The sequence below is a fragment of the Elgaria multicarinata genome, chromosome 4 (genome assembly GCF_023053635.1).
Source record: "Elgaria multicarinata webbii isolate HBS135686 ecotype San Diego chromosome 4, rElgMul1.1.pri, whole genome shotgun sequence".
In the NCBI taxonomy this organism is placed as follows: Eukaryota; Metazoa; Chordata; class Lepidosauria; order Squamata; family Anguidae; genus Elgaria; species Elgaria multicarinata.
Window position 1 is genome coordinate 72,679,969 of NC_086174.1, and position 24,938 is coordinate 72,704,906.

The window sequence follows — 24,938 nt, forward strand, 5'->3', positions numbered from 1 at the left end:
ATGCAGCAGCAGCCCTGGTTCTCTTCCTCCCTCTCCTGTATTCATCAAGAGAGACAGATTCAGACTGTATTGCAAATCTCTTCCTTCAGAGTAGCAACTTGCATTCTACAGGCAGTGACCGATGGTGGGAGTTGCAGCACAACCCTTCCCCTCTCCCTTTGCAAATCACTTGCCAAGAAGCAGAAAGCCCATCTACCCTAGACTTTTATTGTGCACTCGCAATTGCTCAATAGGTAGTTTGTGGGTCCTTTAAACAACGTCATCATTTTCCAGGGCCTCTCCCATGTTTTACAACCATGATCACAGTTTTTTCCTAACAAGGGAAGTCTGGCATTATTTAGAAATGACAATGGGAACTGCATTAGTGCAGTTCCCCTATACCATAGTGCCATCTACTGGTTGTATAATGAAACATATAGAAAGCCAGAGAAAGAAAAACTCTGGAAAAAAGCATGTGTGAAGAAGCCAATCTGATCCCCACAAAGAATCCAGAAGCAGAAGCCTCAGTAAAGGTGTAGGATAGACGCTTCATGTAGAAATTCCCAGAGAGGGATTAGACTGCATTTCATATCACCTCGTTACCACTTGAAAAAAAGAGGACAAGAAGAGAAAGTATTAAGTAGCCTTTTCCTCTCAACCCCACCATTCCTCTCCCCACATTGGCAGAGTCATGAGTAGCTGCTTTTCAATTAAATTGCAGACATGACACACTCCAGGGTAAGCCATAGAGAGGAACCATAGTTCTGTGGGTGAGTGTATGTTTTCTATGCAAATGATCCCCGAGCCCGTCTACACTTGTCTAGATGAAACGTAACAAGTTGGCAGAGATGACGTCAGCAGTCACGTGATGCTGTTGTTGTTACGTTTCTTCTGACTTTTAAAACCGTTCCACTTTCTGTTAAAATCGTTTTAAAACTAACAATGTGCTCCAACCTTTCGTTGTTTTCAATGCCGTCTTTCAAAGTCATGTCTCGTGACCATGGTCTTTGCTTCCTGATTAGGACAAGTGAGGGCTTTTCTAGGGGAGGGAGAGCTGGCACAACGCGACGAGGGGGAGGGGGAGGGAGGGCGGTGAAAGAGGGGACAGAGGCTTAATTTTTTAAAAAAACTGCTTATCTTTCGGGGCGCACGTGGCCCCTTTAAGACGCTGCAGGGCTTCCCTCGTCCCTATGCGTCGCCCCGCCTCCCTGCCGGCTTATCCCGGCAGGTCTAGCTCAGAGTCACTGGAAGAAGGAGGTTTACTTCAGAGCCGGTATGAGCATAATGAAGAACGTTCTAAAGAAGAGTGTACCGGGGTAAAACGATAGAAGAAAAGGTATTTCGATTGACTGGGCTCAAGTTGCATTTTGTAACGTAGCAAGGGAGGACGCAACAATGCACTTAAACAACGGTGTAATGAATAGTGTAGATCCTGCCCCCGTGTCAAATTAAGAAAAGGATCTCCAATAGCTGGAGATGCGACAGTTAAAAATATCTGCCAGAAGACCTGCTGTCAGGGTACATAATACTAGGCTAGGTAGTCAGTTTGAATTTTGCCAACTATCATAAGGTAGTAAATATTTAAAACTTGAGCCACAGTTGCTGCAACGGACTAACTCTGTAAATTGAAAATATCCACCATGGAATCAGCAAGCATAACATAATCCTGGTTTCTGGTTCATGATCAAGGAATTGAAAACATCCTCACTTGATCCTTTCTCAAATCCGTTTTAGAGAACTGGATTCTGTGCTGATCCCAGCAGGAAGTGAGAAATGTTGTGATTTGGTCATATAAATCACACTACAGTGGCAGAAGAAACCTTTTCTTTATATAACAGAGAAAATGTGCATACTCCAGTTTAAAAAGTGCTCTTGTTCTAGAGGTTTGTTCTCTTCATAAATTATTTGGTAATTAAATGGCCAATTATGCACCCCTGGGCCAAGAGGCATAGCATTACAGTTAAAACAGGCTTCTAACATGTTTTGTAATAAATAAATAATTGTGAAAGATATTCACAGACTGTATACGTACCCATTGACAAAGAATTGTGAAACATATGTAGGCAGATATTCAGAAATTATCAAATATTTCATCATCGAGAGGAAGAGATGTCAATGCCCCTGTACTTGTCGACAACCACATTGCTGCAGCTTTAATGGTTAACTATATGAAGTCCCTCCACCAAAAAAAAAGCTACCGTAGCATCTCTTTATTCCCATGGAGCTCACCGTGATTGCATCTTTGCCCAACACAGGCAGGTTGAAACGAAATTGGCGTAGGCTGCAGTACAGCAGTGCTTCAAGAGTTCCCCAGTTTCGATTTTAATATATCTGAAGGTTTCTTCATTTTTACTTATCACACTAAGAGTACAATCCTATGCATATTTGGACAGAAATAAGTCCTACAATGACCAGCATCCACCAAATAGCATGACCCTAACCTCCCCGTACTGGCTCTGCTATTTTACACAGGAATATAGAATACAAACCCTAAGTCATTCTATGCAGCTAAACCCCTGTCGTCGCCGGGTACAATAGAAGACGCAGTTTCAGTGCCATTGTTAGATCCCGGAATGTGTTTCAGAAGTAACCTGGAGAGAGATGGCTGCTTCTGAAAGTACGTAAAATGCAAAAAAAGACTGCCTAAAACAAGCTAAGCCATTTTACAAAGCTGGTGGCTATCTGTCATACACCATCTAGAATCTCGATGAAAGATATGAAAGTATATGTGTGTATAATGGAAAGATATCCACTACCTTTGCAAACTGGTTTAGTTAGGGTGCAATCCAATGTATGTTTAGACAGAAAAAAAGGTTCGACAACCCCCAGCATTTCCCAGCCTGTTGTATGACTTTTTTTCTGTCTAAACATTGCACCCGAAGGGGAGTTTTGGAGCGATAGCAGAGAAAGCTCTGAAATGGTCCTCAGGCTGTTGGATTCATTAGGCTGAAATCAGTTTTCTCTCCTAAAGTGGGAGTTTTGTAAAAGAAAACTCACAATTTCATTTTTTTTAAAAAACATAAACTAAAAAATGAGGGAAATTTTACCATTGGAATTCAGGCCTTGTGCCTTAAGTTTAGAGGAACTTGCTTTCATGATGCAAACTACCTCGCAGAAATGTACTTATTGCGTTCCATTCTAATTTCATTTGTTTAGGAATGGCGTTTAGCATTTTTTGACTTAATTTCTTTTCTTTCTTTCTTTTTAAAGTCAGAGTTGTGTTCAAATCACTTGTGCACTTCACGTTCTGTCTCATTTGGGTGTTCAACAGCTGACCTTTATCAGATTGGCATGCAACAGAGAATTGGCCGGTCATGCTGTTAAAGATAAATACTGTATATGTACTCTGCTGCCCTAAAGGGATGATGGGGAAAACACTGTTTTATTAGTTATCATCACCACTCAAAATGTATTATTCTTTATCATTCTATTGTTATACTAATTTTTTGAATCATGAAATGAAAAAAGGCCTATAGTTATGATTATTGCTTTTAATGAGCAGACCAAGTATTATTGTAATGATAAATATGCCAATATGGCCTGAATTTGATGTATTCCTTCCCTCAGATACACATACTAAGTCATTTAAGAAATCATTTAAGTTAGTAAACAGCGTTGTGATTACATTTGGAATTGAACTCTTAGACTTTTCCATATCTTAGTTTAGCAACAGTACTCCAAGTCTTCTGTCTTGTGGACTAAGGCGCTAGGCAAAAATCCACATGAAGTACAGCATGATATAAGTCAGAGTATAGCCTTATTCTTTCAGAGGAAAAAAGGAGAATTGTGTAACAGGAAAAGTAAAAAACTGAGAGCAAAGGCCTGGAACAAAAACATAGTTTGATCTTAGAACCCATTTCTAAATCCATCTGGAACAGTAAAAGCAGTATCCTAATAGGGTTTAGGCAATGCAGATTACCGAAAGCATTTAAAGGACAAAAGTCTGAGTGTGTGTGTGTGTGTGTGTGTGTGTGTGTGTGTGTGTGTGTGTCTGTATGTCTGTGTGTATATATATAATTCAATAACTTTTATTTTGATTTCTGACATGCCTACCCGCGCTAGGATACATTAAATATTTTCAGCTCTTGTATCCTGACTTTTGGACTGACCACCAGATAAATGATATAAAAGAATACATTTCCTAAACAGAGATAAGCAATTCATCCTGTAAAGCTAATAAAATGTGTGAAACATGCAACAGTAAGGATGCTACAATAATCTCATATTTATGTGTCATGTTAGACTCTTGACAGACTGTACATAACCAAACAGTAAGACAAAGCAGGTACTGAACTATACAAAATTTAAAATGTGAGGCAACAGACAAAATGTCCCTGCATGTCTGAAAGAGTGCTTTGCACCCCCTCGTTTTGTGCACATTTACATTGCTATGAGGTAATCTACATATGAGCAAAGGGAAGAATAAAATAGCAAGAATATCATCACCCAAGCATATTTATTCATAGCATATGAAACTCCTACTAACAGCCAGTAATTTCATTTTTTATAAATGGGATGCAAACACCTGACATTCTATCCCCCTTGTGCAAACTGTGCTGAGAAATATCACTAACCTTTGAAGAAAGCTTCCCCTGTAGCTGCAGAAATGGACCTAACTGTCGTCTGCTTGTACCGGGCACAATCTGATGTTCAGAAATCAGTCAGAGAGATGTCCCAGCGTCAGCTTTCCCTAATGTCAAACTTTTCTCATTGTACCAGGAACTAACGCTAGTTTGTGAGGCAGATAATTCAATACAATCAAATGTCTCTGCCAGTAAAATAGCTCCTCCTTTCCTCTATCTCTGGTATAAAGACAGCCTGCTTTGCCTGCCAGTTAGTTCTGGAGTGTGTGTGTGTACAGAGGGTATATAGTTTATACAAAAAAAAAAAAAGAATCAGCTACAGCTGACCTGACTGTTGTAAACGTTTGGGAGTTTTTTTTAAGCATCAAAGGCATTTTGAAGGCAGTACATTAATTTGAAAGCAAGGCAATTTATAGGTCCAGGTGTACAGGCCAACGGGGAGGAGGCCTGTGTGGAGACTCCTTGGGCCTCCAAGAGAAGGGCTTTAGCCTCACCAGGGGAACAGTGTTCCCACACAAGCAGCTGTCATTATATTCTCCACAGCACCTTTGCCTTGACATCCACATGAGAGAAACAGGCCTCTCTCAGGGTAGAGGGCTGCATGCTTAAGGAAGAATGGAATGCAACTGGTCTTACTCCCGGTGTGTTTTAAGTGTACACAGGTGTGCAGCCTTTGATTTCCTGTCTGCAGATTGCTTTTGGTTTTTCAATAGGCAATATGCTAAGAGAACTACTGTACCCTCTGTCAACTCTGTTTCTGATCTATACAAGTTACCTCTCTATCTGGTAATGTTGAATTATAGAGAGGCATGTCTCCTTCACCATCTTTGCCACTCCCTTAGCTATGTTTTAGAAGATCTATGGGGGAGGCTGGAGGAGAATCAGGGTGGGGTTTGTGTATTTCAATAAGCCCTTACCTCCCCCCACCCATCATTAAAGCACTGTTCCTTAGCCAACCCTAGCATTATGCTCTCTCTCCCCACTCCCACCAAAAAAGAAAATAAGGGTTCACCTCACAAACTAATAGGTTCACTACAGGCTGCAGCAGCTATTCACAAATATTCGTAAAACCCTTTTAGGAAATCAAAGTATGGAGTCAGTTTGCCTGAAATATTTTCATCTATCCCACACTGCTTTTCATTTTTTTAAAAAAAAAAATACAATTCACTTAGCTATCAGAGATCTGATTTGCCTCTTTTGAAATGAATAGGAAACACTTTGGCTAACTAGGATCTATTGTATTCTTAGCAACATCTAATGAATTTTACTTTTTTTCTTCTTTTTAACCCTCCCATAAGGAGAAGGAAATGAAATTTCAGGAATAAAATTTTCAGGAAGAAAATAGAAGGGAGATGGTTTAATCTTCCTTTCCCACACCCACCACCCAGGGAATGATGGTCCTAATCCAAATCAAGATCACATAGTTTTGCTAAAATAAAGAAAATTATCAGGCTCAACTACATGCTATGCAATTACCAAAACTTGTAGTTTTAGTCTTAGGGCTTTGCTACACCTGCCTTGGAATCCGTGCAAGAGGAGGGGCGAGCCCGGGCTACAAGTAGCGTGGGCCCTCGCCCCTGTCTATTATTATTATTTAGTTAGTTAGTTATATAGCACCAACAATGTACTTGGGTGCTGTACAGAATATACGAATAAAACAGCAATACCCTGCCTAGAGGCTTACAGTCGAAAATCATATTAAAACATATGAAGGGGGGAAGGGGCTGCACAATAGAGAAATAAAGGAATAATCATAGCAATGAGAACAGTAAATCAGGCTAAAATACCAAAAGCTATGGAAAACAGATGAGTTTACGTGTCATCTGTCTACATGTGTCTACACGTAAGACACGACGGGCTGCAGGAAGGACCCGTCACATGTGCCATTTTTTTTAGTTTTAAAGGGCCATGTGTGGAGGAGCGCACCAACGATAATGGTAAATTGTTGTGTGTATGTTTTTAAAAAAGCGTTCCTCACTCACCCCTGGCTCTGATGTCCCCCTGCTCTGGCTCCGAGCCCCCCCTCCCCATGGCTCCGTTCCTCCCATCTCCTCCTGGCTCCGTTTTCCCCCCCGCCATGATTCCCCCCCGCAATTCCCCCCTGCTCTGGCTCCGATGTCCCCCCGCTCTGGCTCTGATGTCCCTCCGCTCTGGCTCCGATGTCCCCCCACTCCCCCTTGCTCCATTTCCCCCCCATTCCCCCTGGCTCCAATGTTCCCCCCCATCCCCCCTGGCTCTGATCTTTCCCCCCCATCTCCCCCTGGTTCCAAAGGGCCCAGCACCCCATTCGCCACTTTTCCTGGCTACTCACATGTAATTGTAGTTGCCGGGAAAAGCGGCAGAACGGGTTACAAATTTCCAGCCAGAACTTCAATAGCAGATTGATACTGTCCCCCTCCCTCAAAAAAGTGTGTGAGTGTTCAGAAAGGAAAAACAGAGTGTATTGCTACACCAGTTTCAGACTAACTTCTATTTCTTATTATTTATATTTTTAAATTTTAATATTTATTATTACATTTATATCTCACCTTTTTTCCTCTTGAAAGGAACTGAAGGGAGCTTACATAGTCCTCCCTCCTCTCTATATTATTCTCACAAGAACCCTGTGAGGTGGGTTAGGCTGAGAGTCAGTGACTGGCCCAAAGTCACCCAGTGAGCTTCACGGCCGAGTGGGAACTAAAACCCAGATCTCTCAAGTCCCAGTCCAACACTCTAACTACTACCACATTGGCTCTATGTGGTGGCACACTATGTTCTTTCTTTCCATTTCATATCTGTGCTCACAAATACTCTATAAAGTTTTGCACCACTTAAGTATCTTTAAAAGGTGGGGGGGGGGACAACAAGCAAATACTTCACAAGAGGAATTATGAAATTTCATTATCTAGTCGAGAAGAGGAAAATAGGAGAAGTGAGTGGATTAAAGTCTGACATAATTGTCTAGATTAATTGTCATTCAATAGACCTACTGGCACCATAGTTCAATAATAGAGTATATACTTTGAACATGGTCAGTTCTAAGTTGAGTCCATGATGTCTCTCATGCAATGTGGCAGGAAAAGATCTCTGCCAGAGAGCTTGGAGTGACAATCAGAGTGTTTAGTTCTGGGCTAGATGGACCTATGGACTGATGCTGTACAACACAGTTTGGGATGTTCATTTAATTAAATGAACCAGTTCTTCCAACCTCTAAAACCAGAATAAGAAAGGGTGTAGACAATCTAAACATTTAGACAATCTAAAATAAATACATTGTTTATTGGGATATATTGTTACGCCCTAATCAAAACCAGATCAATTGTTTTCATTCTTTAAGATATAAACACTTTTAATCAAGTGCAAGCATTGTAGTATAAGGTTCTCCAGCTCATCATAAATCATGGTTCAAAACCAAAGAACCCCAAGCTAATAATATTTCAGAAAAATGAAATTCCTGAAGTGTTCTGAAGATAATTGGTTTTGTTCTTACGCTGTCAGCAAAAGTAATTCCAAATGGGTTATTTTGCTTTTATGGCTCACACCAAAGGGAAGTAATATCTCTTTACAATGTACTATAGGGATCCAAAGAAGTGTAAATGGACACCTGCTTGTGCAACCAGGTCTCTCTGTCCTTCCTCCTCACTGCAGACATCTGCACACACTCCTCCTGAAAAGTCACTCCTGGAATAGTGTGAGATGTGGCAGAATCAGCAGCATACATAAGGGCCACTTTGTGTGAGTCAAACGGCTCCCACACATGGAAGGGCAGGTTGGAGCCAAACTATACAGTTTTGCAATATTTTGAGTCGGAATGCTTTGTTTTGTAGACAGTGGGCCCAATCCAGCCAAACTAAAGCAGCAATCCTATACCTACTACCTGAGAGTAAACCCCACTGAACTCAGTGGGACTTACTTCTGAGTAGTCATTCATTGCACTGTTAATCACATAGGTTTTAGGGGCCAGGCCAAGCTATACATTCAGAAGAATCATGGGCCTAGCTTGGTTGTACAACTTCAGAATACATGCTCTTCCATGGGAGGAGGGTTTTAGCCAGACACATGAGCTTTAAAAGGAGGAATCTTTGACATGGGGGAAGCAATACAGTCCCATGCTTACCAGAAGTGGGAGCTGCCAAAAATTATGGGTGGGGAAGAATGTGGTGCAAAGGGCGAATTTTTTTTTGCTCCTCCTCCTTCTCTGCCATCTTTTCGCTGCCTCTTGTTTGCCTGTGTTATCCCTTCCCCAACCCTCCCCTATGACTACCCCCTCAACGTTTCTCAACACCTGGATAGGATACAAAAACGACATCACACTGGATGTTTAATTTCTGACCCACACCAAGCTTTTGGGATAGGACAGGTCATAAATTTAAATTTGCCAGTAATCGCTTATTAAGACCATTCCATTTCCAGTGAAATATACAGATTGCAAGAGTTTTGAACAATACATTTCATGCTAAATTAACTTAGTGAAAATTAACTGATCCATATATAATTATACCTTATGTGTTGTATCATCTGCGCAAAGACAGTGAAGATGAATCAAACATATGGGTGGCTTAGATACCATAGTATGGCTGGGATATGCTCAGACAATATATGGGCAGAGCAATCTTATAGAACCATAGAATAGTAGAGTTGGAAGGGGCCTATAAGGCCATCAAGTCCAATCCCCTTCTCAATGCAGGAATCCAAAGACAGATGGTTGTCCAGCTGCATCATAAATGCCTCTAGTGTGGGAGAGCCCACAACCTCCTTAGGTAATTGGCAGGGCTGGGCAGAGGGGAGGGGGCAGTGGGGACAGTTGGCATGTGCCTACGATTTTGAGGGGGCTTACTCTGAGTCCCCCGGTAGAGGCAAAGATGTCTTATAAACATCTTGAATAAAAGTGCTTGCCATTACCTTTTTTATAAATCGTTCTAGTTCATATGTATTTAGAACTGACTAAAAAATACTTAATGAGGAGTTTGAAATGGGGCCTACATTTCCCATCTGGCCCGGGCCTATTTCCAGCTTTGCCTGGTCCTGGTAATTGGTTCCATTGTCATACTGCTCTAACAGTCAGGAAGTTTATCCTGATGTCCAAACAAGAAAAAAGAAGGGAGTGTCCTTTGCAATAGTCAAGTATAGATAAGGACCTATGGGGTATAGTTCAAATTCCTAAAATATTTAAAATGTTTAGAACACAAATTATATTGTGAGATATTTTTGTTGATTCAATAATGTATATTTAACAAATAAATACTTTTACCACAGTCATTGTGTTACATTTATTTATTTATTTATTTCATTTCATTTCTATACCGCCCAATAGCCGAAGCTCTCATTAATACATACAGAATGCATATAGCAAATACAATGTCAGTAGTCCAATTACAATTTCAACAGTTCAAAATCAATATTCCAATTGCAATATCAAATCAATATCAAAATGGTAATTCCGGATTATACATGCCTCCTCTGTGTGGCAACCTTTCAGGTACTTGAAGAGTGCTATCATGTCTCCCCTCAGTCTTCTCTTCTCCAGGCTAAACATACCTGGGGCGGATCCGCACGTCGGCCCCAGAGCGCATTTATGCGACCCCAGGGCACCCCGAAAATGATAGTCTGTACTTGCCTGTAAAAAGAAACGAGGAAGAGACGCCGACGATGACGCCGCCGCCGCCACCCAGCTTCCTGTTCCCCAGCCGGCTCGGAGAGCTCTTTTTGAAGGCGGGGTAGAGAGCTTTTTCCGCTCTCCACCCAGCTCTCCGTCCCTATGCAGAGCTGGGTGGAGAGCAGAAAAAGCTCTCTACCCCGCCTTCTTCAAAAAGAGCTCTCCGAGCCAGCCGGGGAACAGGAAGCTGGGTGGCGTCGGCGGCGTCATCCCTTCCTCATTTCTTTTTACAGGCAAGTACAGACTATCGTTTTCGGGGTGCCCTGGGGTCGCATAAATGCGCTCTGGGGCCGACGTGCGGATCCGCCCCTGGTTCTTTCAGTCTCTCTTCATAGGGCTTTGTTTCCATACCCCTGATCATCCTCGTTGCCCTCTTCTGAACCCTCCTCTGAGCATGAGAGAAGAGAATCCAAGATTCGTTTTCCTATACCCTGCCAGTTTCATACTGGCAGAGCAGAAGGGGTTAGAACAGCTTTTTACCTTCTCCCCACTTCAGTTCCCACATCAAGGTTTGTTTTACTCCTCCCAATTATTTTGTCAGAATGGGATGGGTTTAGATCCTGAAGATCCAAGCCTTCCCCTGATCTGCCCTTGCACCTTTTGCACTGAGGCTGATACACCAACATCAGCAGAGCAAGTACTTCAGAAAAAGTTCTTGCTATGGGGAGCCTTGCAGGACGGACTTCTTTCTCTGAAAGCAAACCTCCCTCCCTGTCCTTGGCTTGGGAGAGTTCTTCTATCCTATGGCCCCTGCGACAATTGTCCAGGGTGTATACAAATGAAGGATATTGGGCGATATAAAAATGTAATAAATAAATAAAATAAATAAACTTTATACATGCCCCAAATAACTCGTTTTTCTCTCTCCTTTCCAAATGGCACCAAGATCAAAAAGTTTAAAAAATCTAGTTTACAAAAACATGGTGGCCATTGAATATATAAATTTCTTTGGCATTCTACCATACAATGTCTGCAAAGTCAGAACATGGTAGGGAAAACCAGGTAATCTGGATCTTGCCTAATAAAAAAGAGTTCAAGTAATGATGTTTCAGATGTAAAAGTACAATTTCTAAGAGCAAGCAGGTTTCTGAAACAAAAGAGATTGCAAGTGCTTTGAGAATTATTTTTTGTACACAATATAGTTCCCTAATAAATTGCTTGCTTGCTTTTAATTTATTTATATTTCTATTCCACCTTTCTTCCATCATGGAACTCAAGGTGGCATACATGGGGTTCCCATGGAGTCTCCTACACATATTTGCATCCCACTGTGAATGCTTATACCAATTTAATACAACAGTCCAAAAGTTTATTAGTTGCACTTAATTTTTTTCTGTTGCAGAACTCAACGTGGTATTAAATATGGTTCCTAGCCAGCCTCCTGTCCAGGTACTGAGCAGACACAACCCTTCAGCAAGGTTGCTGTATCACATGCCCTCAGACTATATACTGGGGGTACCAAACCCATTACTACAACAGGCCATTTGGAATAGGTGTTACTTGGACACACTGACCTTTTTCATTAAAATGATATTTGCAAGGCGCTCGGAGCAGTATTTTATCCACACAACCTTAGTTATTGATTTGATATATAACCCACTTTTCTAACAAACAAAAAATTAAACAAAAAAAGGCTTGATGTGGCTAACAATAATAAAATCAATATTAAAATAAGAACTTAAACATTCATAAAAACAAACAGATTTAAAACAATTAAAAAGCACAGCAGTACAAGAAATAAAAACAACACCCAACCCAGCAGAACCTGCTTCAGCAACAGCCCAGTTTACATGACAAAGGCCTGCTTGAAGAAGAAGAAGAAGAAGGAGGAGGAGGAGGAGGAGGAGGAGGAGGAGGTCTTTTGCCTGATGGTGGAAGGCAGTCAACAGCCTACCTTGGCAGGGAATTTCAGAGCCTGAAAGCAGCCACAAAAGCAGGCCTTGTGAGGCAGATTATTTCTTTTATTTAATTCTATCCTCTTGAGCTTGGCTATGCTTGTGATCCAGACAGATACCACTCTCAGGCCATAGCTAGACGGGGCTTTATCCTGGGGCGAACCCCGGGATCATCCCTGTACCTCCACATGATGCACAGGGGATCCCGGGATCAGGGAGGGATGATCCCTCCCTTACCCTGGCATCTCACCCTCCACTTTGGCCCCGGTTTTTCCACGGACCTGAGCTGAGCCCGAGACCGTAGAACATGTGGCAGATTGCCATGGGTTGACCCGGCTCCGTGCGATTCCTCGCGAGGAGCCATGAGCTGCACCCATCGGGGGTGGAAAGTAAGTTAAATTAAAAAAAGATTTACCTTTTGCGCACAAGCGTTCGTGCACTGCTGGTCCTTTAAGAATTTTTTTTAAATGGCGGGCATGATGCCTCTCCTTCTGAGGTTGTTGCGCATCACATGTAAACAGAGGAGGGATCTCACGTTAAACACAACGCAAGATCTTCCTTCCTCTGTCGCGGGATAACAGGCAGGTCTAGCTAAGGACTCAGACTTTTAGTAGATTCAACTCTGCCTCCACTCACATTGTAGAGATGACAGCACGGTTAAAAGTATGTATGGCTTAAAGGAGGCAAGAGAAATCTCTTGCTACCTTCAGTACCTCCCATAGCCCTTTATCGAAACCACAATTGTTGCATGGTGTGTATGAAGAATGGAACTCCCAATCATTGCCCCCGGCCAATCATTGTCAATTGGCTGTTATCTCCTCTTCCTTAATGAAAAACGACAAGCATATTGTTAGTAGAAAGGTACAGCAGACATTTCTTGAAAGTCAATATGTAGCAGTGGTCTTCACATGTTCTCTGAAACAGTCTAAATTTTAACAAAGCGACTGGGGGGCAGGGGATCTGATATTTTTTTCAGGATTTTTTTTCAGGGGAACGAGTCTCCCCTGCTGTTTTATCACTGTTCTGCAATACCAAAGCCTTTTTTTATTTAATATTGTTTATGTGACAGCACATTGCAAAAAATCATCTGTGTAACACAAATATTTCAAAGCATTATCAATGGCAGATGGGTGAATAATCCATATTTTGGCTCATATGTAGGTCCCATGGATATAGGAGACTCTCTTCTTCCGAGAGTCACCCTCCATGAACACAGAGCGGAAAATGTGCTCTGGCGCGATCCTTCTCCTGCAATTTTAACCCTTTTTTAAATGCCTGAACAGGACTTATGCCTCCCATTATTCCAATCTTAAATTTGGTTCATCTTGAATATTGAGAATTTTTCGAACATTAAGTTCCCAAACATTTCATTTTTTAAAAATGCATTTCGTTTTTTAAAAATGTTTAATGAAAAATTGAATGCCCTGGGCATTCTTCTAATAGATGAATGTTTGCATGCTATTTTGCCTAATATGCACATTTCCTATTATACTGCATTTTTAACATTAGTTTCACTAATACATGCATTTTAGCGCATTTTCCGCTAATGCAAATTCCGAAGATTAACTTAGTTTCAGCTTGCAAGTGGTTCACATTAAAATATGAACCAAATGAATTTCTCCCCCATCCGTGCATTCTAAGTGCTTGGGGGAGGTAGCAACCATCCATTCCTGATTATTTTGTAAACTTAGGGTGACCATATGAAAAGGAGGACAGGGCTCCTGTATCTTTAACAGTTGCATTGAAAAGGGGATTTCAGCAGGTGTCATTTGTATATATGGAGAACCTGGGGAAATTTCCTCTTCATCACAGCAGTTAAAGTTGCAGGTGCCCTGCCCTCTTTTAAATCTGGTCACAGTATAGCTGCAGTATAGCTCCTGCAGCTTTAACTGTTGTGATGAAGAGAACATTTCACCAGGTTCCCCATATATACAAATGACACCTGCTGAAATTCCCTTTTCTATGCAACTGTTAAAGATACAGGAGCCCTGTCCTCCTTTTCATATGGTCACCCAGAGAGCTTTGGCTATGGGGCGGTATAATAATAATAATAATAATAATAATAATAATAATAATAATAATAATAATAATATTTCATTTGTACCACACCTTTCAACCAAGAAAAATAGCACTCAAGGCAGATTACTGTCATGATTTTTTTGATTAAAACAATAAAACAAATGCATTAAAACAAAGCAGTAACAGAATAAAAACAACCCAACCTAACAGACTCAATAAAAGGGCATTTGCCTGCCAGTGGAAGAACAATAGGCAGGGAGCAAACTTAGCCTGCATCAGCAGGGAATTCAGAAACTAAAGTGTCTTATGGTTGCACCTTTACCGATCAATCTTATGCATTTCTACTCAGAAGTAAACCCCACTTCTTACTTGGAACATACTAGTACTTGGCTATAGGATTGCAACCTTAATGTTTCTCATTGGTACCAGTGCATTATTTTGAATCCAGAAAGAGAGCATACACATTTTGCTCTACCATCATTCACATATCATTTGTTTGCTGCAATGGAGCTTTTCTTCTCCTCCTTAATTTGTTTTTAGCTGTACATATTTATTGTTTTATATTGTTTGTATAATTTTATCTGTACACAGCCCTGAGATCCTAATGATATAGGGTGGAATATAAATGTTTTAATAAATAAATAAAGTGTTTCTAGGGCTGCTTCCTCATATTACCGTGATATTTGCTGGCCAGAATGTACCTACTCTCTAGGGAAGCCTTCCCCAATCTGGGTCCCTTCAGATGTTATAGATTACAACTCCTATTGTATCTGTCCGTTGGCCATGTTGGCTGAGGCTGATGGGAATTACAGTCCAAAACATAGAGGAACCCAGGTTGGGGAAAGCTTGTCTAGACCATTTCACACCTTATACAAGAAACCCAGGTAATCTTGACAGATAAACACAACCAGTCCCAACTCTCCAATTTACCTGTATGATACATCAACTTGTACAGGCTGTTCCAGGTTACAATAGAAAGGAATAAACAAACAAAAAGCATGAGAAATAAACAAACCTAATCATTTGGAAATAGTCCATTTTATTCCCATTCATTTCTATAACTAAAATGGATGAGACGAATGGAGCTCCTTCATTTCATTTTACATTTTAAAAAGAATGCACATTGCTACAGCCTACTCCAACTGGCAAGTGAATGGCTCTTCAATACCCGGTCTTTTCAGTTCTGCCACAAAAAGAGATGTAAGGTTGGCCTTATTCCAGAAAGGTGGCTTACAAATATTTAAATAAATAAATGGGAATTGAACATGGGACCTTCACGGAAAGCATGTACTTCACTACTAAGCTATGTGGATTGATCTGTAAAGTATTTATACTCACTCCCAAATCTAACATTCTCTGATTTTAGACAGTCAACGTTAATTTAGAAGACTAAAGTTTTTTCACTTTTTTTGTTTTTTACTACATTGGTCTACCTTGTGTTATTATCGCATGGGTGGACTTCAACTACATTCGTTCTGCTCATATAAAGTGTCCATCAGCAAAAGGGAGAGGGGCTTGCTTTTCTGCAATTCCTCTCCTCCCTGCACCCCCTATAATGTCCCCCAGAATCTGTTCCATAAATTCGGGGTACCCTGTAGAACAGATTATGATTGTAGGAAACTACAGGGAAGAGAGGAAGTTGTAAAAGTCTAATTCGTCACTGTTCTTCTGACAGTCTTCCATTGACAAGGAGAAACTAGCTGGATTTTGCCTTTAAAAAGAAAAGCACTAATTAATTTTTCATCAATGCCAGGCTGATTTTCCTTCCATTTGGTCTAAATATTGACATTTCCAAACTGAATACTCCAGTCAAAGTGCCCTTCTTTGAACTCTAATCATCAGTTTAAATTTTAATAAAATGGGTATTATTTTATAAGACTATAATACCTAACCTGCTCATTGTAAAAATATTAAATTGACTGATGTTTCTGAGCACAAAGCGGACTCAAAATAGACATATTTATATACACATAAACTATGTACATATTTACTTGTTCTATAATCTGTACTAGCTGAGTATCGTTAGCATTTCATAGCATGATGCCCTCTATCACAGATGAAAGCGAATACAAATGAGGTTCAATAAAAAAAATGCAGAGACAGCAACTTTATAACTTTTATTTCCCCTAAATGATCAGAACTGCTGTTTAAATGCAAATATTAAAAGTGAATTTGCACAGAAAATCTATAGCAATGACATTTCCATTCATTCAATAACTACCAATGACTATAATCCAAATTAAAATTGATTCAGTAACCAGAAAATAATTGCACACATTTATGATCACTAAACTACAATATATATCACAGTTGTAGCAAGGATTTTCAATGACAGTAAAAGGGTAATTGTAAATGAGCATAGATATAAATACTCTTCTATAAGCAAACGATTTGAATATTAGTACTTGAAGAACCTCAGGGGAGGGCCTTCTCTGTGGCGGCACCCACCCTCTGGAGGACCCTCCCTCGTGCAGTACGTGAGGCAGAAAACATAACTTTTAAACACCTCCTGAAGACATACCTTTTTACACAGGCTTTCCCTGGTCTTTAATGTAGCTGGTTTTATATTGTCTTTTAAACTTTTTAATGTTTTAAATTTATACTTGTATTTTATGTTTTTTAATTGTGCACTGCCCAGAGTGCTTCGGCTGATGGACAGTATAAAAATGTAATAAAAAAATAAAAAAATACTTACTTAATATGAGGGAAACAGTTGTATATATGCAGTCTTTGTGTTGCTAATTTTTACAAAATAAATTTTAAAAAAGCAATGTATTAAAAACCTTTCCCAAGTACCTCTGGTTATGGATTATATGCAGGAAAGATGGGTCTTTAGTCATTACTAAATGACCTAATTTTTCTGCATATGCACCTCCTGTAGGATTTTACTGCAAGGATTAAAGATGTGCAATCCAATTCTCTCTCTCTCTCTCTCTCTCTCTCTCTCTCCACACACACACACACACACACAATGTTCAGTAAGCTTGCCCCAGATAAATGTGCATAATTTTGCAGCCTAAAGCTTCAATCCTATGCACACCCACTAAAGATTAAGGCCATAGCTAGACCTAAGGTTTATCCCTGGATCGTCCAGGGGTCAAACCTGTTCATCTAGGTGACACACAGGGGATCCAGTGCTCAAGCAGGAGCGAAACCTGGATGATCCCAGGATAAACCTTAGGTCTAGCTGTGGCCTGGGTCCCACAGAAATAAGTAGGATTTACTTTTAAACAAACTTGGTTAGGGTTATATTGCACATCGGAAAGATTTATGCACTACCTTTCCACCAGTGTTTTCCAAAGGAACTTAGACGGACAGCACTTTCAGTTTCTGCTAATAATTTAGAAACAGTTTTAAAAAAGAAAAATAGAAAAAGAAAAGGTTAGACCTTGAGTTTTCAAAGTTGTAAAAATGTGTTCAACAGCACAATAAAACTGTTGACTTGGTAAGTATGTCAAAAATGCTAATAGGGTTTAAGTAGCATTACAACTAAAATTACTGGGTCAGTTACTAAAAGCAAAGCAGAGCCACATGGTGTTAATTAGCCATCGCCTAAAACAAAACTGAATCTTAATCAGGTAGTAAAAGAGTTCCATTTGTTGTTCTAATTCTTCTTCATTTTGTTCATCAACTATTTATTTCATCTGTACCCCTCCTTTCTACGAAGAAAAAGGGCACTCAGGGCAGATTACAATCATAAATAAAACTTGTTTAAAATTTATGGAAACTTCTTGCATTATTCAACATGCGGGAGATGATTATATATTACACAGACTAAAAATTGGCACGGACCACCGTCAAAGTTCTATGAGGACCCAACAGAGTGTTCTCATGTATCTACACTACCATGAGATAGAGCTTCTGGAACAGGGCCACTGTTCTGGATCGGCTGCCCAGTTCTGCAGCTGCAGCCAATGTGCCCTGTTATAATCCCACTTGCTTGGAGTTTGAAAAATAGGTAGACTGACATGAGAAATACAAAAGAGTTATAACTAAGAAATGAATCAAGAGTCCTGCTGAAGAGTCCTTTTGAAAGCTTTTGCCAAAGAAAGCTTTGGTACAGTATTTACAAATGTCTTCTCAGAATTTAAAGATATTGACAGATTTGTTGTTGCTGTTGTTGAAAGAATGCAAGTTGTGATACCTTTGTGAAAATATGCTGAAGTGGTTAATGGATTCATGTTAATGACTTGTGTAATAATCTTATATTTTGCAAAGCAAGTGCATCGATTCATGGACTTGGATCTTAAGAAATACTCCTGGAAGGAGGCTGGTTGAAGGGGATTTTTCTACCCACTCCTGCCCCCTGCAAAGCGTCCCTTAGGAATTGTGCTGTGGGGCAGAAGGATGTGGAAGTTGTCAAAATCAGATGCAAGCAATTTCAGAGAGCAGAGCTCCCATTCTTAGATCATAATGATAATATGCTATTTCAGGTTTTGGAGCTGGTTATATACATTTTTCAGTTATATGTTTTAAAGATAGTTCCCCAGTATTTAGTTTTCACCTCATGATAAGTAGTACTGACAATTTTAAAAGCTCTAAAATTGGCACTATATATCTTGGGTTATATTCAATGTTAGTCCTACTTAGAGTAGATCCACCAAAATGAATAGGACCTAAATTACATTAATATTGGATACAGTCCCTGAACTCCAGTGCTTTCTGTCACATTCTGGAATATTTACATTGGCAAAGAGAAAAAGACCATCAGAAAAGGGATGTTACTGTCTTCAAAAGAAAAATTCAGTGGAGAAGTTGCAATGGTCCATCTTGCCTCACTGCCATGTCTTTGAAGCAGACACAGGGAACAAAGTGATGTTGATGAGAATGGATCAGCCCCTCCAGACGAGTAATTATCTCATAATCAGGAAGAGCAACAGTGGCAATATTGAGACCCAGCATTCGAGAGATGACTTCTCTGAAGTCTGCCAGCTGTGAAAGCAAAGGAAATACATAGAATAAATTAAATATGATGTGTTCTCCTGTAAGGAGAGGTTGCTTACCCATAACTGTGGTTCACCAAGTGGTCATCTATGAACTCACACAGATGGGTTGTGCACCTATGTAGAACAGTAATTCGGAACATTCTAGAGCTAAACAAGAGCTTTAGGTGGAGGTCCCACCCACCTCTTCTGCACATGCTCCAGGAGCGGCTCCTGTCCCGCTGTCAATTCCAAATACACCACAGCAGAGGAATAAAAGAAGGTGAAGCATCGAAGTGGGTTAGAAGAGGGTGGGTTGTGTGAGTTCAAAGACAACTACTCAAAGAACCAGTTACAGGTAAGCAATCTGTAACCTTCTTTGTGGTCTCTGTGACTCACATGTATGGGAAGGGATGGGAATGGTGACAAAGAGTTTCGATCCCTGTACTCATAATGATGCTCGGATAGAGATTAGTGCCATCCTGGTGGCAAGCTGTCCTTATAATAATAGTAAGGGGGCCTACAAAAGTGAGTTTATGGCTCTCCAATGGCCTATTGTAATGATGATGAACAAAAACTCCTGAAGAAGCTGAGGAAGCTGGTGAGGTCGGTGAGTATCTAGGAGGTCTATACTTCCATGGAAAATGGTTTCAAGGGAAGTGATAATACAGTTCTGGCAAGAAATGTTCTCTGGATTTGCCTTTTGAGGGCAGTTACTGCAATCATCTGGGGAGTTATGGTTCTCTGAGAGTTTTAGTTTCTCTAGGATTGGTGTTGGTAATTGCATAAGAGTTTGAGGAGCCATTGGTATTGAGGGTGGCTGTTTTGTAACCAGTATAGGTTCAGGGTTGATGTCCAATTCTATCCTTTAAACTGTCTTGTTTTTGTTTTTCAGTCCCAGAACCTGGGGGTTAGCAGGGCACTTATTTGGAGACTTGACCTGTTTGGTTTTGACCACTGGTACTAAAGGGTGGTTTCAAGTTGTTGGTCTGAGGTGCCACCCAAAGCTGTCAGTACAGCAAGGGTACTCCCGATACCATAAAGCGCTTTCCAAGTTAGGGTGCACCGGAAGAAGCTGAGAGAGAGGGAGCTGGGGCTAGTTTCTTGCAATATGGATGCTGAGGCAGTATGCAGAGGCCAGTTCAGTGTGGCTGTATTTATGTATTTATTTCTTACATTTCTATACCACCCAATGAGTGAAACACTTTAGGTGGTTCACAAAAATTGTCTGCTCCCTTGAGGGCTTGTTCCCACAGTAGGGTATGAAGGCATGCTCTTACGTTTCTCCTGTTTTGCTTAGTAAAGGCCTGGCAGTGGGCACAGGAGTCCATTCTGTGTGCCTCTCCAAGGCAGAGTAGGCAGTTGGGGTGTCAATCGGTCAACAGTATCTTCCCACCATAGCAGGTACAATTTTAAAAGAAGGCCTTGGTGGCAATGCACCCTGAAGGGGGCAATGAAATATTGCTGCAGCGGACAAAAAGGAACTGAGATGCAGGTGGGAGCCATGCCTGGATCGTGTGCAGAGGAGATGGGTGGGACTCCTGCTTAAAAGTGTTTAGCTCTATAATGTTCCAGATGACTGTTATGTGCAGGTGCATAACCCAGATATGTGACTCACAGACCCTGTTCAGACAACATGCTAAGCCATGGTGGTTAACCTTTTTGAGCTAAACATTATGGCTTAGCATGTCGTGTGAACCATTCCTAACCATAGTGGCTACATAACCACAATGTAAATGCACTCACTAACCATTTTCTGCAAACGTGTTAGTAGCCTAGCCATAGCTTAGCGTTTCATCTGAATAGGCCCACAGAGACCACAAAGAACAATCTGCCTGTTCACTGATGCCTTTTTCTGGATACCTGTCTGGTTGCCCACTGAGGTAAGATGGTTGGCAGGCAGGCAGAGAGCTTTTTCACTGGGGACACCTTGCCCATGAAACACATTCCCACAAGAAATGTCACTTAGTGCCAATTTTATTATCATTTTGTTTCCATGAACAGTCCTTTTTATGTTTTGGTTTCTCAGCCTTTTTAATCTTTTTAAGCTGTTTTGAATTTTACACTGAAGTTTTTAACTTCTGTGCTGCATTGCTGCTGCATTGCTATTATTCTGGATTTTGTCTTGTATGGCTATTATTATTGTATATCCATTATTCTTTTTTGTCAGCCATCCTTGGGAAAGCCAATTGGCCCTGAAGGTGCAGGATATAAATTTTTAGAAACAAACAAACACATAAAAATGTCAAGACAAGGACTAGAAAAATATGGCATGCTTGGCAAAGCAGAACTCCCAAAATGTGGTTGTAACAAAAAAAAAAGTTGTGTACTTTTTAAAGTGTATTGCCATTCAGTATAACTTAAAAGAGTGATACAGGTGTTGTTTTATTTTTGGATTTGGTCTACAAAATCCAGGCTTGAAAATTATGCAATGGCTCAAATACATTCCTATGAGCCTTAAACAGAGCTCAGTTGTACTTAATTCTACATTACACATTTCAAAAGAATTGGTAGTTGGAGCAGAATTTTATGTTTGTCACTGGTTTGTATTAAACCATTTATGACTGCCTTGTTGACATGTCATATTTTATCCTCAGCTGGCTTGAATGCCTTCATTAAGCCATTCATTCCCATGTCTGAGGAGCCAGTGGGGTATAGTGGTTACAGTGTTGGATGGGGACTTGGGAGATCTAGGTTCTTGTCCCCACTCAGCCATGGAAGCTTGGACCAGTCACTGCGTCTCAGCCTAACCATCCTCATAGGCTTTCCTGAGAATAAAATGGAGAGGAGACGGACCGTGTAAACTGCTTTGGGCTCCTTGCAAGGGGGAAAAAGTGGGATATAAATATAATAATAAATTAAATTAAAAATGTAAGGATTTGTCCAGATAATAAAAATAGTTTTTAGGTTTGTACTCCTGCTGTCCCAAGGCTAATATCAGGAGCACAAAATTCTGTTAACATCTAGGGAAAGGGTAATAGTGCTCGCATCCACACCCCTTCATATGCCATGTATCCTAGCACAGGGTGGGTGGCACACCTGACTTCAAAGAACTAATAGTTTACAAATATTTAAAATGGTGCTTGCCACTTTAAAGAAAAGTTCTTAAAGGTTTAAAAACAAACTCTACAGTTAAGTGATATAGCATGTTATATCTTGAAATAGTGTTTCACATTTTTGTTTTAAGTCACACAATGGTGAAAGCATGGAGGAAGCTGTGTCACAATTAGATCTTGGCTCAGCTGCCATGATAGTCAATAGTGGGTTAATAGTGAACTCACAGTTGGTTATTTTGCAGGTACTCCCCGCACAATCAAAGAAATAACCAACTGTGTGCTGGTTATAACCAGCTCTGAGTGGATTATTAATGCAAAGTGTGTTGACTAACTTGTCCCCTCCCACCTCCTCCTCTCAGTCTTTCCGCTTTTATCCCATCATCCCTTGCTGCTGAAAATAGAGTTCTGCCAGCTTGAGTTGAGTGGCAGCCAACAATTTGATTGCTCTTGCCTAGGAACTCTGTAGCCAACAAAAATAACCAATGGTGCCCTCCACATGACACGATAACCAATGGTGGTTTAAATAACCCACTCTACACATTGTTGGTTATTTGTATGGGTTATTTTGCCAAAATAATCCACTGTGGATTAAAAAAAATCCTGCCACATGACACAATAACCCATGGTAAATTAAATAATCCACTGTGGATTATTTAACCCAGCGTCGGCTATCATGTTGTATGAGCCCAGTCATTATCACACAGGTATCTGTGACACTCATGCAACCACATTCTACATGGCACTTTGAACTTGTAAATTGATGCCTTAGCTGGTGTGTCTGTGTGCGCGCATGTGTGCATGCTGGGGGGAGAGAGCATTCATTGTTTCTAGAAGCAAAACACATTATGGGTGAAATCTAATTAAGTTTTTAACCTGGAGGGGGTCGATTCAATCTGCCCACTGCTGCCTACTGGGAAAATGCAATATCCCTGAAACAAAAGGCATGGTAAATAAAGAAGGCATAGCAAATAAGTTAATGATTGAATGTTTGAGCTGTAAACCAAGCATCCACAAAGATCTCTAAATCATAATCCTTGTTATTATCAGTTTCTGAATCCCACAGCAAGAGACCACCCAAAAGAATAAAAATAATACATACCATGGAGTTAAATGCAACACTGCCTAATTATTTTAATTATTATATTTTGTATTTTAATGTATTTTATTCTTTGCTCTGTGAGCTGTAAAGAGAACACATGCTAATGGGCAACCTATACAAATTCAATAAACAAATAAAGAAATTAGCTAGAATCCTTCTCTAGTTTTCTATGTAGACGATTTTTTTTAAAATGAAGAGCCTCATTCATTCTGAGGAAGAAGGAAATCATAGAATCATAGAATAGTAGAGTTGGAAGGGGCCTGTAAGGCCATCGAGTCCATCTCTTAGAAGGGACCCATTCTTCAAAAGATTAACAAATGCCCTATCATACCAAGGATGTTCCTCCAAAGGGTGGGCGGATTGTGATAGTGGGAGATTCGATCATTTAGACATATAGGCCGGGTTTAAATGATCTGCGGGGAAAACAATGCAGCGTCAGTTGTTTCCCCAACCCTTGCAGGTGCCTGTCGAGTGACTGCACGGACAACACAAGAACTCATGATGTGGCACAAGTAATTAGGGTAATTCCAGTTGTGTGACTGTCAGACGTGGGGAAAACAATGAATGTTGCATTATTTCCCTACTGATCGTCCAAATTTGGCCAGAGACAACTGGGTTTGTGATGTCCAGGTAGTCCACATGTTAAATTGCCTGATGAAAAGGTTGAGGATGTTACATGCCATCTAGATAGTTTTATAGTTAATGCTGGGGTGGACTGAGTGGTTGTGGTCTATGTTGAAACAATGACATGGAGAAATGTAGTTGTGAGATCCTGGAAGATAAATTTAGGTTTCTAAGTAAGATGTTGAAATCCAGTACCACTAAAGGTGGCTTTCTCTGAAATGCTACCTGTTCCATGCACAGGGGCAGTAAAGATAAGGAGTTTCAATGGTGTACAAGATTATGGATGGCGTGGAGAAAGTGGTTTGGGAAACATTTCCCCCCACTCTCATAATACTAGAACCTGGGGTCATCCCATGAAGCTGATTGGTGGGAGATTCAGGACAGATAAAAGAAAGTACTTCTTCACCCAGCACATAGTTAAACTATGGAATTTGCTTCCACAAGATATAGTGATGGCCACCAATTTGGAGGGCTTTAAAAGGAGGCTAGACAGATTCCTGCAGGAAAAGCCTATCAATGGCTACTAGTCCTGATGCCTCTATGCTACCTCCAGTTTCAGAGGCAGTAAACCATTGTACACTTGGTGCTGGGAAACATGGGGGGCAGGTTGGGTGAGTGGGGGTGATGTTGCACTCATGTCCTGCTTGTGGTTTTTCTGTGGGCAGCTGGTTGGCCACTGTGTGAACAGAATGCTGGACTAGATCTGATCCAGCATGGCTCTTCTTATGTTCTTATGAGTCCCCTGTCCCTGAAGTTTGAAGTGGTATAGCCCAGATTCAGGTTTACCACCTCCAGGAAAAGTAGGCCTTATAGGTAATCAGATTTTTAAAAAGTTGATGGATAAATGTTTAGCTGAGGTTTCTTTTACTCCACAGTTCAGGAAGGAAGCGGAAAGTGCTTGCCTTTGCCAAATGTGTAACACTTGAAAATACAATGAATTTTAGTCAAAATGGTGGTGGTGGAGGTTCAGACTGAAAATCCTGTGTAATTTATATTGCAGTCACACATTAAACATTATACACTTCATTGCACGACCTGAATTAATGTCAAAATATGTGCAGACCTTTGTTTGTGGTTCATTGTGTTCTAAAGGCCATATTCCAAATGCTTACAAATGTGGTGTGCT

At 40.6% G+C, this 24,938-nt stretch overlaps 1 protein-coding gene across 1 annotated transcript in view; it reads right to left on the reverse strand.

Annotated features, from left to right (window-relative positions):
- Positions 1-18,854: 18,854 nt before the first annotated feature.
- CCDC170 (coiled-coil domain containing 170) overlaps positions 18,855-24,938 on the reverse strand; it is a 74,576-nt gene continuing 68,492 nt past the window's right edge. Inside the window, exon 11 of the mRNA XM_063125692.1 lies at positions 18,855-19,043. Coding sequence (XP_062981762.1) covers positions 18,855-19,043 — 189 coding nt within the window. The remainder of the gene's footprint in view (positions 19,044-24,938) is intronic.